The sequence below is a fragment of the Schistocerca gregaria genome, chromosome 8, assembly GCF_023897955.1.
Source record: "Schistocerca gregaria isolate iqSchGreg1 chromosome 8, iqSchGreg1.2, whole genome shotgun sequence".
NCBI lineage: Eukaryota > Metazoa > Arthropoda > Insecta > Orthoptera > Acrididae > Schistocerca > Schistocerca gregaria.
Genome location: NC_064927.1, coordinates 73,968,812 through 73,983,710, shown reverse-complemented (window position 1 = coordinate 73,983,710; position 14,899 = coordinate 73,968,812). Strand labels below are relative to the sequence as shown.

The window sequence follows — 14,899 nt, the reverse complement described above, 5'->3', positions numbered from 1 at the left end:
ATCTTCTTTGACCTGCAAAAGGCTTATAACAACACATGCTAACATGACATCCTCATTACCTTACAGAGGAGGGTCTCTGGGTTCAGCTTCTGAATTTTATCTATAACTTCTTTTATCTTCATATTTTCTGGGTTCAGGTTGGTGCCTCCCACAGTTCTTCCCATATCCAAGAGAATGGGGTCCCTTTGGGCTCTGTACTGAGTGTCCCTTTGTCTCCAGTAGCCACCAGTGGTCTAGTAGCACAGCTGCGGGATCTTCAGTATCACCCTACTTCAATGCTGATGACTTTTGCTTCTACTATTGCTCCTCTGGTGTAGTGTCACTGTATGTTGACTGCAAGGCATCACACAAAAGATGCAGGCGTGGACCCTCATCCATGGCTTTCGGTTTTCAGCTGCAAAGACTCGTGTCTTGCGCATTTGTCAATGTCATACAATTAAACCACAACCAGAACTTCACCTTGACGACCAACTACTCAATGTGGTCGAAACATCGCTTTTTAGAACTGGTCTTCGATGCTCGGTTGACACGGGTGCCCCATCTTCGACAGCATAAGCATAAGTGTTGGCTGCAATTTAATACACTTCACTGCCTGATTAACACCAGCTGGGGCTACAGATTGCACTACCCTTGTACGGCCTTACAAAGCCACGATATAATCCCACCTCGATTATGGAAGTCTGGCATACGGTTCGGCATAGCCCTCAGCGTTGCAGATTCTGCATCTGCTACAGCATTGCAGGGTTTGATGTACAACTAGAGCCTTTTGAACTAGCTCTGTGAACAGCTTACTCGTGCAGGCTAGGGTCCTCCATTGCAGATCGGGCTCCAACAACAGCTTGTCAGTTATGCTGCACATATACATTTATGTTGATACTCCGCAAGCCACCGTACGGTGCAGGGTGGAGGATACACTGTTCCACTACTTGTCATTTCCTTTTCTGTTCCACTCACAAATCAAGCGAGGGAAAAGACTGCCTATGTGCCTGTGCCTCCTCATGAGCCCTAATTTCTCATATCTTACCTTCATGGTCCTCATGTGCAATGTATGTTGGTGGCAGTAGAATCATTCAGCAGTAAGTTTCAAATTCTGGTTCTCTAAATTTTCTCAATATGTTTCTCACCTTCCCTCCAGGGATTCCTGTTTTACTTCCTGAAGCATCTCCGTAACACTTACATGTTGTTTGAACATATCACTAACAAATCTTGCAGCCCACCTCTGAATTGCTTCAATGTCTTCCTCCAATCCGACTAGTATGGATCCCAAACACTTGAGCTGTACTGAAAAATAGGTTCCACCAGTTGTCCTATACACGGTCTCCTTTACAGCTGAACCGCTCTTTCCTAAAATTCTTCCAGTAAACCGAAGTCAACCATTCGCCTTCCCTACCATAGTTCTCAAATGCTCATTTCACCTCATATCGCTTTGCAACGTTACGTCCAAATATTTAAATGACTTGATACTGTCAAGCAGTATACTAGTAATACCATATCCAAACATTACTAGTTTGATCTTCCTACTCGTGTGCATTAATGTACAGTTTTCCACATTTAGCACTAACTTCCATTCGTCACACTAACTGGAAATTTAGTCTAAACCATCTTGTATCTTCCTACAGTCACTCAACTTTGACACCTTACCGTACACCACGGCATCATCATCAAACAACCACAGATTGCTGCCCAATCTGTCCGCCAGATCATTTATGTTTATTGAGAACAGCAGCAGTCCTATCACACTTCCCTGGGGCACTCCTGAAGAAACTGTTGTCTCTGATGAACACTTGCTGTCAGGGACAACATACTGGGTTTTATTACTTAAAAAGTCTTTGTTCATTAACAGCCTGAAATAGGGCAGCATGTCAAATGATTTCCAGAAATCTAGAAAAATGTAATCTGTATGTTATCCTTCATCCATAATTCTCAGTATATGATGTGAGAAAAGGGCAAGCTTAGCGTCATACAAGCAATGCTTTCTAAAACCATTCTTATTTGTGGATATAAGCTTCTCAGTCTCAAGAAAGTTATTATATTCGAACTTTGAATATGTTCAAGGATTCTGCAGCTAACTGAAGTTGGTGATATTGGTCTGTAATTTTGTGGGTCCATTCTTCTACCCTTCTTATATACTGTATTCACTTGTACTTTTTTCCATTTGTATGGGGCTTTGTGCTGGGCAAGAGGTCCGTGATGAATGCAAACTAGTTAAGGGGCCAGTGCCATAGAGCACTCTTTGTAAAACTGAATTAGGATTCCATCCAGACCTGGTGACATACTCGATTTCAACTGTTTCAGTTGTTTCTCTGCCTCAGGGATGCTTATTACTGTGTGTCCTCCTATGAGAATCTGTTTAGTAGTCAAATGATGGTATGTTTGTATGATTCTCCTGTGTGGGCGATTTATTGAAGGCAAAATTTAAACTTTGACTTTCGTTTTGCTATTTTCAACTGCCCCCCAGATTGGTTAACATCCCCTGTGGGTCCATGGTTTAGAATAGGCCCAAGGTATTCCTGTCTGTTGTAAGAGGTGACCAAAAGGAGTCTCACACGTTTTGGCCTTTGTGTTGGCCCCCTGTAGGGTTTGACCTCCATTTTTCAAAATTTTCCTGAAGAGCTGGGCAATTGGGGAAGGGCACCTTACATGGTGTATCGTGTCCATCATGGTCAGAGACCTATCGCGTCCTTCATCAATGTGGATCTGCACTTGTGCTCATTCTCCAATTGTTGGGCAAGGTCACCCTCCTGGGTGCGTATTTTTCCATCAACTGTGCAGTATCATTTTCTATGCTGATGATGATAATGGATTTGTTTGCTTGGTTGCACCTGATATCCGGCACAGTAACCAGTCCATTGTGGTGTGGCAGCCATGTACACTGTTGATTGTAGCCCCCTGACCATACAGGAATCGCTCTGCTGATGCCTGCGCCATCCCCCTGGGGCATTATGGCCATCCCCCTGGGGCATTGGGACTCCTGGCAATGGCCATCCTTCCAGGTGGCCTTTCCTGCTGCTAGGTAGCACCGGTGGGGAGGGCTCCTGGTCGGAGTGGCATTAGGGCGGATGACACGTGATGAAGCGTAGTCCATGATCTCTTGCTGGTGGTGAAACACCAGCAGTCTCTAAGTGCTCATGAGCCCAATTCAAAGCACAGAAGTATGACCCCAAATCATTCCCCTCCCTGTCCACACCATGGGAGGAACATCAGGCTAAGGATACCAGTGGATCTTATTTGCCCCAGTATCTTCTGTGTTCGGGAGCTGATGGGGAATCTTTTATGACGATGAAGCCTCAGTTTATTGCATTTAGAGGACAAGTTTGGGGAGGTGGGGGGTTGTCCAAAAAGAGATCTGGGTCTGTCTTGATCAAAACACCATCCTCTGCCCAATCTCAAGTGATACTCCCTTGTGAAAAGCTGGGGGATGTTTCTGTAACCATCACACCTCCTAAGAGCTTAAATATGGTCCAAGGTATCATATTTCACAGGGACCTGTTTTTGCAGTCTGACGATGAGCTGCACGCCAATTTAGAGCGGAGTGGTGTACATTTCGTCCGGCGTGTCCACCGGCATCTGAGGAATAATCAGGTTGCCACCAGTGCCTTCATCTTGGCCTTTGAGGTTGATACATTGCCCGAGATCAAGGTGATGGTCTACTGCTGTGATGTAAAGCCCTATATCCCTCCCCCGATGCTGTGCTTAAGTGCTGGAAGTTCGGCCATACGCCTTCCCACTGTACTTCAGTGTCACATGTCGAGATCGCGGATGCACATCACATCCCAGTACTCCATGTGCTCCACCTCCCATCTGTGTCAACTGCGGAGAGCACCATTCGCCTTGCTCGCCAGACTGCAGGATTCTCCAGAAAGAAAGGAATATCATGGAGTACAGGACCCTGGACCGACTGACGTACACTGAGGCTAAGAGAGAATTTGAATGCCTGCATCCTGTATATATGACATCATCTAATGTCTCCACTACAACAGTTCTGCCACCATCAGCTCTGCCAACCCCAGTCACCTCTCACAGCCCACAGCCGGAAGACTACACCTGCCCTCTTGATGGTTGGGGGCATATTCCTCCTTGTTGCTCCTGCACCACCTACTTTGGGAGCAATACCCCCCCACCCCCACACAACCATCAGGGATGTCTGTCCCCACTTCTAAGCTGGAGAAGCATAGGCCTTCTTTGGCTTCTCTCGCTAGGTAGGGGTCCCTTGGGTCACTCCCTTCTCAGATTTCTGCTAGTGGGAAAGATGGCACCCGTCAGTGGCTGAAGAGCTCAAAAGCAGCTGGTCTTAGTGCTTCACACTCATCCTCATTCCCGGAGACTGAACCAGTGAAGTCCTCACAGCCAGGGAAACCCAAGGAGCAGTGAGAGAAATCCAAAAAGAAGACCCCTAAGACCAAGGAAATTGCGGTGGCACCCACACCCCTGCTACCTACAAGTTCTGCGTCTGAGGATGGGGGTGGAGATTTTGGCATCTGCTGAGGACCTAGATCTTGCCAACTGCTTCATTGAATGTTCTGTGCCTTCCCACTCTCACGATGACGTCATCCTCCAGTGGAATTGCGGCTGTTTTTTCCACCACCTGGCTGAGCTACGGCAACTGTTAAGCTTTACACCTGCCATCTGCATTGTCCTCCAGGAAACCTGGTTCCCAGCAATGCAGACCCCTGCCCTCAGTGGCTATAAAGGATATTAAAGGAACTGTAGCGACTATAATTGAGTGTCAAATGGAATTTGCATTTATGTCCTAAACTCAGTCTGTAGTGACACTGTGCCCCTTCAAACCCCTCTTGAAGTTGTGTCTGTCAGAATAAGGACGCCGCAGGAAATAACTGTCTGCAATGTATATCTTCCTCCAGATGGTGCAGTACCTCTGAATGCATTAGCTGCACTGATTGATCAGCTCCCTAAACCTTTCCTGCTTTTGGGAGATTTTAACACCCACAACCCCTTGTGGGGTGGCACCATGCTTACTGGCTGAGGCAGAGATGTTGAAACTTTACTGTCTCAGTAAAACCTCTGCCTCTTAAATACAGGGGCCACCACACCTGTGTGGTAGTGACCACTTCCCCATCTTCCTGTCATTGCCCTTGCATCAGGCCCATGGATGCCTGCCCAGATGTGCTTTAAACAAGGCAGACTGGGAAACTTGCACCTCTGCTGTCACCATTGAATCTCCCCCACATGGTACCATCAATGTGATGGTTTAGCAGGTGACAACAACAATTGTTACTGCAGCAGAAGACATGTCACTCTCTAGGGTACCCCCTGTGCAAGGCACTCCCTTGGTTGTCGGAAGTAGCTGAAACAATTGAGGCGCGTCGGCGAGCTCTATAGCGGCATAAGTGGCACCCTTCCCTGGAACACCTTGTAGCCTTTAAACGGCTCCGTGCCCTGAGTTCGCCAACTTATCAAACGATGGAAGCAGACGTGTCACCTTCCCAAGCCGGGGCAAAGATTAAACATCATTTTTGGGTACTAGACCCCAACAGGTGTTCCCAGTGTTACCATAAATGGTGTATTACCTATGAACACAAACGCGATTGTTGAGCACTTTGCTCGAGGCTCTGCATCAGACAATTACCCAACCTTTTACACTCTCAAGCAGCAGATGGGAGGAAAAGTCCTCTCATTCATTACACGCTGCAGTGAATCCTATAACGCCCCATTTACAGAGTGGGAGCTCCTCAGTGCCCTTGCACATTTCCCTGACACAGTTCCTGGGCCTGATCGGATTCACAGCCAGATGATTAAACATCTCTCATCTGATTACAAGCGAAATATCCTAGTCATCTTCATCTGAATCAGGTGCAATGGCATCTTTCCTTCACAGACATGGGAGAGCACCATCATTACAGCACTCTATCCCAGAAAAAACCTTCTTGATGTGGATAGCTATTGGCCCATCAGCTTCACCAATGTTCTTTGTAAGCTGCTGGAATGTATGGTGTGTCAGCAGTTGGGTTGGGTTCTGGAGTCTTGTGGCCTACTGGCTCCATGTCAGGGCGGCTTCAACCAGGGTTGTTCTACCACTGATAATCTTGTGTTCCTCGAGTCTGCCATCCAAACAGCCTTTTCCAAATGCAAACACCTGGTTGCCATCTTGTTTTGACTTGCATAAAGCATACGACACAACCTGGCGACATATCGTTGCCACATTGTAGGAGTGGGGTATCAGAGGCCTGCTCCCAATTTTTACCCAAAACTTCCTGTCACTCCGTACTTTCCGAGTCCAAGTTGGCACATCTCATAGTTCCATCCATATTCAGGAGAATGGAGTCCCCCAGGGCTCTGTATTGAGTGTCTCTATTTTTAGTGTCCATTAACAGTCTAGCTGCAGCTGTCAGGCCCTCCATCTCACCTTCTCTGTATGCAGACGACTTCTGCATTTCGTACTGCTGCTCCAGTACTGGTGTTGCTGAGCATTGCCTGCAGGGAGCCATACACAAGGTGCAGTCATGGGCTCTAGCCCATGGATTCCAGTTTTCTGCCATGAAGGCGTATGTCGTGCATTTCTGTCGGCGTCATACCGTTCATCCGGAACCAGAACTTTACTTTAACGATGATCCACTCACTGTAGTGGAGACATATCGATTCTTAGGTTGGGTTTTCAATGCTCGTTTGACTTGGCTTCCTCATCTTTGTGAGCTTAAACAGAAGTTTTGGCAGCACCTCAATGCCCTCCGCTGCCTGAGCAATACCAACTGGGATGCAGATCACTCCACGCTGCTGCAGCTCTACAGAGCCCTTGTTCAATCCCGCCTTAACTATGGGAGTGTGATTTATGGTTCGACGGTGCCCTCAGCATTGCGTTTGCTTGACCCATTGCACCATTGCAGAGTTTGACTAGCGACAGGAGTTTTTAGGGCGAGTCCGGTGACAAGCATACTGGTGGAGGCTGGGGTCCTTCCATTAAAGATCAGACATGCACAACTGCTCACCAGTTACGCTGCACACATTCATAGCTCTCCTGAATACCCTGATTACTGTTTCCTTTCCCAACCAAGGTGGTTCACCTCCCACATAGGTGGCCCAGATCAGGGCTAAAGACTGCAATTCACGTGCAGTCACTTCTGTCTGAACTGGAGTCCTTGCCTTCACAACTTCTTGTCGACGTCCATTGATGTACACCTCCATGGTGTAGCTGTAGTCCAAATCTTTTGGAGACAGAACAGCATAACAGTATGCGCAACAAACTGCATATCATTAATGAGTCTACAAATGTGTGGAAGTCTTCCATGCGGGCCTCTCGCAGTGAATCAGTTGTCGTCTGCCGGCTCCGCATTGGCCACACTTGGGCAACCCACAGTTACCTCTTGTGCCATGAAGACCTGCCTCATTGTCGGTGTGGCCCACTGTGACAGTGGCCCATAATCTGGTTCACTGTCCCACTTTGACTGCCCAGTGACGAAATAATGGGTTACCTGACTCGTTGCTGCTCATTTTATCTGAGAACACCTCATTGGCTGATTTAGTTTTACATTTTATTTGTGAGGGTGGGTTTTATCATTTGATCTAAGTTTTAGCGCATGTCCTTTGTCCCTCTGTGTCCTCCACCTTAGTGCTTTTATGTTGGAGGTTTTAATGTGTTGCAGAGTGGCTGGCTTTACCTTTTTATCCTCGTGGCCGGCCAGCCACTGTAATCCTTCTTGTTTTACTCTCTTCTGTTTCTAGCGTGTCTCTGTTGTTTTCTTGTCCTCTTTTTTCCTTTTATTGTTCGTTGCCTTTCCTTCGTTCTTGCGGTTTTTCTTTTCTTTCCATTTTGAGTTATATCTCTCGTTCGTTTTATTCTCACATTTGTGGCATTGTTTTATTAGGAACAAGGGACTGATGACCTTGTATGAAGTTTGGTCCCTTCCTCCCTTTTTAAACCAACCAACCAGCTAACAAACTGGTTAATAAGTGACTAGATGAAAGCCACAAGCTTGCTTATCAGTTTGACATAGGACCAGAATTTTCTTGTGTTCTCAGACAGAGCTTTTGCTGAGGTGTGCATAGATCTTTACAGAGACGCACAAATTTCTACTAACTACTGCTAGAAGTCATTTGTGCGTTCGCTTTTGAACCTAGAGTGCAACAGCCTCTGCTTCCTCAGCATCTGCCAGATTTCATTATTAAACTATAGTGGGTCTTTTCCATCCTTTGTCCACTTACTGGGCACGTAACTCTCCAGACCACAGTTTACAATATGCTTAAACTTTGACTGTAGTTCCTTTACATCCATCTTAATGGATGCCAATTCACTGTCCAAGGAAGATGCTTATAACTGCTTATCTGCTCTATCTATTAGAAGCACTCTCCTAGCCTTCTTAACAGATTTATTAACTTTTGTAGTCATAGGTGCTTTAAAGGCATCATGATCACAAAGCCCTGTTTCTATACTGACATTGGTGATAAGATCCATCCTATTTGTAGCTACAAGGTCTAAGACATTTCCATTGCCTGTTGGCTGCCAAGTTAGGTCCTAAAAACAATTTTCAGAAAATGTGTTCAAAAGTATTTAGCGCAACTGTCTGGCTGTACCCCAGCAGTGAATCCATAGACATCCCAGTCTATACTCGGCAGGTTAATGTCGTCTCCAGTTAGTACTGCATGATCTGGGTATTTACGCGCTATTGACTGCAGATTTTCTTTGAATGACTCTAGAACTGTCACAGCAGAATCGGGTAGCCGGCAAAAACATCCAACTATTAAATTGGTCACCTACACCTGTTATACACAACCAGATGACTTCACTGTCACACTCAACTTCGACCTCACTGGAGACAATATTTTTGTTAACTGCACACATTTGCAGCTCCCCAAAGCACCCGATCTATTGTCTCCTTTTTCCTAACGTGGAAATCCATCTCCCGCTATAGTGGCCCAGATCAAGGCTTACAATGGCAATCCATGTTTAGTCCCTCCTTCTGAACTTTAGTTGTTTGCTCTTCCACCTCTCCTCCGGGTCTACTCACGTACATCTCCATGGTGTGTCCCTTGGCCACAGCTTTGTCTTTACGAATGACAAGGTTCAAAAGACTCGGTTCATCCTGAGTCCCTCTGCTACAAATTCTTCTGCATCCTTAGTGCATCACAGGGTTCAGAAATAGTCTGCACTGATGGCTTGATGATTGCTGGTCACGTAGACTTTGTTTATACTTACAGGTGACATGTTGGACTGTACTCCTTGCACTGCAGTGTGTTTTCACTGCAGAGTTGGTAACCATCTCTTGGGCGTTTGAGCATATCCATTCCTGCTCTGGTAGGTTCTTTCTCTTCAGCAGTTTGCATGTTCTTGACCAGTGTTACCCTAGCCATCCCTTGGTTGTGGCTATTCAGGATTCCCTGTGTGTCCTCGAACAATGTGGATGCTCAGTGACCTTTGTGTGGACCTCTGGTCACATTGGGATCCCAGGAAAAGAACTCGTTGGTACTCTGTCAAAACTGGCTACCAGTAATATGGTTCTTTCAGTATTCTGGAAACAGACCTCCAATCAGTATTACACCGTTTAGGAATTTGGAATAGGGAATGGCTCACTCCGACTTCACAAAAGTAGCTACAGATGATAAAGGAGACTCCTCGGCCCAGACTGGGCTACAGCTGTCTGGCCCTCACCCTACCTGCTCTTTATTGCTCTTTATCCCGCTCTCGCATGGTCTGTTCAACCTGTTCCTCTTTTGTCTGTCTGTGCTTCTGTTGCCCTTTCCATATCTCTTGTCTTTCCTAGGCAGTTTCTGAGTGGAGTACCTGTGGTAAGTGGTGAGGTGGTTAAGGATGTGTGTCCCCTCATTGCACTCTCCGTTCAGGGGCCTATGACTGCTTCCTAGAGGGGCATCTCGCCTGCCTTTCTTCCTATGTCTCCTTTTCTTCTGTTTTGTCCTTTATCTAGTCTTAGTTCAGTTGTGATAGACTGTGGGGTTTTCTTCCCTTAGGTTTTACATAATAGGCTATCTCTGATCTACAATCATGTAGACTTGTCTGTTCAAGGAAAAGGGTACTGATGACTTAGTAGTTGGTCCTTTTAATCATCCAACTAACCAACCCTCCCTGTCCACCACTAGGCATGCTTTGGGAGAACTATTTGTAAAAAAGTGACTCATTGTAAAAGGCCTGTCATTAGTATTTTGAGTGTACAGAATAAATATATGCGGTTAATAACTATTTTCTTTTGCCCATTGAAGAAGCTAGTAGTTCAAGAAGTGACACTGAAATAAAGTATTAAGAATTACTGTAGAGTTGTTATGCTACTAGAGTCTAATAACTGAGTTTGTAAAATTCATATTGTGGTTGGGTTTTTTGGTGCAGAATACCACAGTTAGTTTTGACAGCTGGCGATAAACTTTTTTTTTTCCTTTCCCCAAATAAATTACTGGCTAGTAAATTTCGAGTAAGTGATTCAACAATGGTGTTCTGTCCAGTAGTTTCCCCAACAGTATGCCACATTACAAATCAGTTGCAAAAATATTGAACGTCATCAAGGTTTTTATATATACACTCACTCACCAACCATTGGCTGGAGATCACACACATATCCAATATTACAGTTTGCAAGCTTTCGAACTCAGTGGTTGCCCCTTTTGACAGAAGGGTTGAAGGGAAAAATAGAGGGGTGATGAAAAAGAACTGATGAGGTTTAGGAAAAGGGGTAGAGTTTGGAAAAGTCACCCCAAACTCTGTCAGGGTAGGCTTACCCCTCGACATTTCTTTTCAAACCTTCATCCAGAAGAAGGAGCCACTAGCTTCGGTAGCTTGCAAACTGTAATACCTTTTATATTTGTGTTCTGCTCCTGCTTCATGAGTAGATTTTATTTATATACAAAAGTGCTGGCAGGTCGATAGATACACAAACAAAAACAAACATACACACAAAATTCAAACTTTCGCAACCAACGGTTGCTTCTTCAGCAAAGAGGGAAGGAGAGGGAAAGACGATAGGATGTGGGTCTGCTTGTGTCTGTGTATGTGCGGATGGATATGTGCGTGTGTGCGCGAGTGTATACCTGTCCTTTTTTTCTCCTTAAGGTAAGTCTTTCCGCTCCCGGGATTGGACTGACTCCTTACCCTCTCCCTTAAAACCCACATCCTATCGTCTTTCCCTCTCCTTCCCTCTTTCCTGAAGAAGCAACCGTTGGCTGCGGAAGCTTGAATTTTGTGTGTATGTTTGTGTTTGTTTGTGTATCTATCGACCTGCCAGTGCTTTTGTTTGGCAAGTCACATCAACTTTGTTTTTAGATATATTTTCCCACGTGGAATTTTTCCCTCTATTATATATATAACTTTTAACTGCAGCTTTATTTCTTGCAGATATAAAGTACCAGATGCATCTTTGTCACGTTAATCTGAAACAAAATCACCAAGCAATAGGTGTTTTGCAGAGTATACCTGGTAAACAACGAAATGCAAAAATCAACATGGCTTTGGCAAAACTGTATCAGCAAGGAGGAATGGAGCGTTCTGCCATAACAGCTTACAAGGAAGTTCTTAGGGTAAGCATGTTAGTAGTAAGGAAGTGAGTGTGAATGGATCCTTCTGTCACAATTCCATATTTGATTTATTGGTATATTCAGCTCCCTCTAGCAATGCAAATATTACTTTGATATATCTGAATGATGATTTTTTTTCCTTTGTTGTTGGATTTTAAAAAATCCACTAACAATCACTGTATCTTCCTGCATTTTAAAAAGCCATTTGACACTGTGTCACATTATCATCTTAATGAGACTCGGTTATAAGGAATATCTTTTAAAAAATATGATTGGCAGTGTAGGAAAAGACAGATTGTTACTTAGTGTAAAAAAGACATGTCAAATTGCAGACAGCACAGTTAAAAGACACTTAAATTAAGCTTCCGCCATGTGTGCGTGAGATGTGCTTGCTTGCATTTGTGAATGGTGTGTGTTTCTCTTTTACTGATGAAGGCTGTGGCCGAAAGCTTTATGTCCCTGCCTGCGACTTGGTGTGTCTTATTTACAGTAAGTAGCAATCTGTCTTCTCTTACTTTGTTGATATTCCTACCTGGAGTTTCCATTGTTTGATTCAAAAATAAGTGGCTGTAAGATTCTGGTAGAACACAGTATGTTACTTCAAGTGGCAAATGTTTGAAAGTAATTGTTGTGGGTGAACTTAGGGTATAATTTTATAGCAAGGACACAACACTTTTAGGAATAGTGATCTTCTTCCTTCAATATCTGAAAGATGACTCACAGCAACAACAGAAACTTCAAAGAGTAATAACATGGAAAACAAAAGAAACTCATAAGAGCAAAGAAATTCACAACACAGAGCCAAGCACCACCATAGAAGAGGAGAAGAAACACAATTTCTTTAGCACTTCCTCTCAAATCAGACTGTGGCCCATTGAACAACTTTTAAATAAAAAATAAGAGGTCAAAACACATTAGTTATGAAGTCCTATCTTGGTACACCTTGCTTTAAATTTGTTTGATTTTAAAGGCTTTGTAAACATGTCACCAAGTTGATTTTCAGAACACACACATTCTACATTGATATCCCCATTTTGATAGAGTTCACGCACGAAATAATACCATATTTCAATGTGCTTAGAACGTTTGAGGAACTCTGCGTGTTTCACTAATTTAATGGCACTTGCATTGTCAATAAACAATACGGGCATGTTACTTTTTCCACTGAGCTCCAAAAGCAGTCTGTTGTGCCATACTAACTCCTTGGCTTCTTCACTTGCAGCAACGAACTCTGCTTCAGTGGTGGATAGTGCAACTGATTTCTGCAGTTGAAATGTCAACAATAGAGCCATATCGCCAATCATTGAAGCAAAACCATTTGTTGATCGTCTTGTTTTAGTGTTGCCAGCAAAGTCAGCAACAGCATAGGCAGAAAGTTTACTGCCAGATGAAGTATATAAGAGACCTAAGTCTGAAGTGCCACAAAGATATTTGAAAATATGTTTTACAGCATTCCAATCAGAAGAAGTGGGTTTAACCATAGATCGAGCAACTTTTGAACCAGCATAAGCAAGATCTGGATGAGCAGAGCATACCAGGTACATTAATGATTCCACAGCTGAACAATAAGGAATGTTGTTGTCAAGATTATTGCTATATTGACTATCTAATTGTTCATTATCACATGGAGTTTTAATTGTTTTGAATCAGCCATGTTAAAACAATGTAGAATCTTCTCTGTGTATGCTTGCTGTGAAATAAACAAGCCAGACTCTCATTGCTCTATTTGCATACCTAAAAATGAGTCTAAGGATCCCACTGTTGTTTTGAATTCAGACCTTAACCTTTCTAAAAATGAATTCACCGCACTTTCAGTTGTTCCTGCTATAAGTCCCTCATCGACATAAATAACAATCAGCAATTTTTCTGTTTTGATTTGTCGAATGTAAATAGCAAGAACCTGCTGTTGAACTAATAAAGCCATTTTTTCATGAATGAATGAAACTTATTATTCTAGCAACGGGTGATTGCTTAAGTCCATACAATGATTTTGAGTCGACAAACACAACCTGACCCGTCATCAAAACCTTCTGGTTGAACCATGTATATTTCTGTATCCAAGTCACCATATAAAAATGCAGTTCTAATGTCAAACTGAGCACATTTCAAATATTCTTAAGCTGCAATCACTATTATAGCATGAATAGCATCATAACGAGCAACTGGACTAAATGTTTCATCATAATCAAGTCTGTCAATTTGAAACATATTGTGCACAACCAAGCAAGCACAGTATCAATCAGTCAGTCAATCAGGCTTATATTTAATATGAATTACCCATTTATTATCCATAACATGTTTTCCTTTAGGCAGTTCTACCAAGTCCAACGTATCATTTTCTTCAAATGCCTTCATTTCTTCTTTCATCACATTAAACCATTCATTGGAATTACTACTTTCAATAGCTTCGTTGAAGTTTGTTGGTGCAAGCTCTTCATGAATTGTTTTTGTCAGGTAAAATAATGCATTTCCTTCTTCAGAGTGGTGAGGCTGGTATCCTAATTCGTAGTCACTAAATTTTACTGAGGGACGTATTTCACGAACTTGTGGATTTGGCAACTCATTCAAATATTCTTGGTCACTAGTTTCAATCTGATCAACGGTAGATTCACTTTTCTCTCCTGGTTCTTCAGGTACGGAATTAAATTCCAATTCAATTGAATTGCCAGTTGTATATAGCTTTTCTGGATGAAAATCAACAATGCGCGATTTCATCACACGATGTTTTGATGGAATCCACACTCTGGAACCATCTTTGCCATTCACATAGCCAATGAAATGACCAGGTATAGCCTTTTCATTGAACTTAGAATGAAATTTCTTTGGCAATTAAACATAGCATTTTGATCCAAAAATTTGTTGGTAGTAAAACTGTTAAACACTTTGCCAGTCCACAGTTCGAAAGGTGTTTTGCCTTCAGCACTTGACTTCCCACTACATTTGAGTAGAAAAATGCCTGTGTCACATGCATGATTCCAAAACGAGTTAGGTGACTTGCTAGACATTAACATTGAGCGAGCTATTTCAACTATATGTCGATTTGCTTGTTCAGCAACATCATTTTGCTCGGGAGCGTCTGGACATATAAGACGAAACTCAGTATCACAGTCTCGTAGAACAGCAGCTACCATGTTACAATTAAACTCTCCTCCACCACCAAACTGAAATACTTTTACCTTATGACCAGTAGCATCAGACTCTTTCAAAAATGTTTTCAAATTGTTAGCCACTTCAGATTTGTTTCACATGAAATATATCCAAACGAAATGAGAAAAATCATCTTCAAACATCACATAGTAACGAGAACCATTTATTGAGTCAATAGACATGGCACCATTAATGTCTACATTGATCAACTCACTGACAGTTTGTGAACGATCTCAGTGATGGATAAATTGTTTACAGTGGGATTTGCCAAGAACACATCCAT

At 43.3% G+C, this 14,899-nt stretch overlaps 1 protein-coding gene across 1 annotated transcript in view; it reads left to right on the top strand.

Moving 5' to 3' along the window:
• Positions 1-14,899, top strand: part of LOC126284151 (anaphase-promoting complex subunit 7) — a 158,991-nt gene that overhangs the window by 17,962 nt on the left and 126,130 nt on the right. Inside the window, exon 3 of the mRNA XM_049982871.1 lies at positions 11,291-11,472. Coding sequence (XP_049838828.1) covers positions 11,291-11,472 — 182 coding nt within the window. The remainder of the gene's footprint in view (positions 1-11,290; positions 11,473-14,899) is intronic.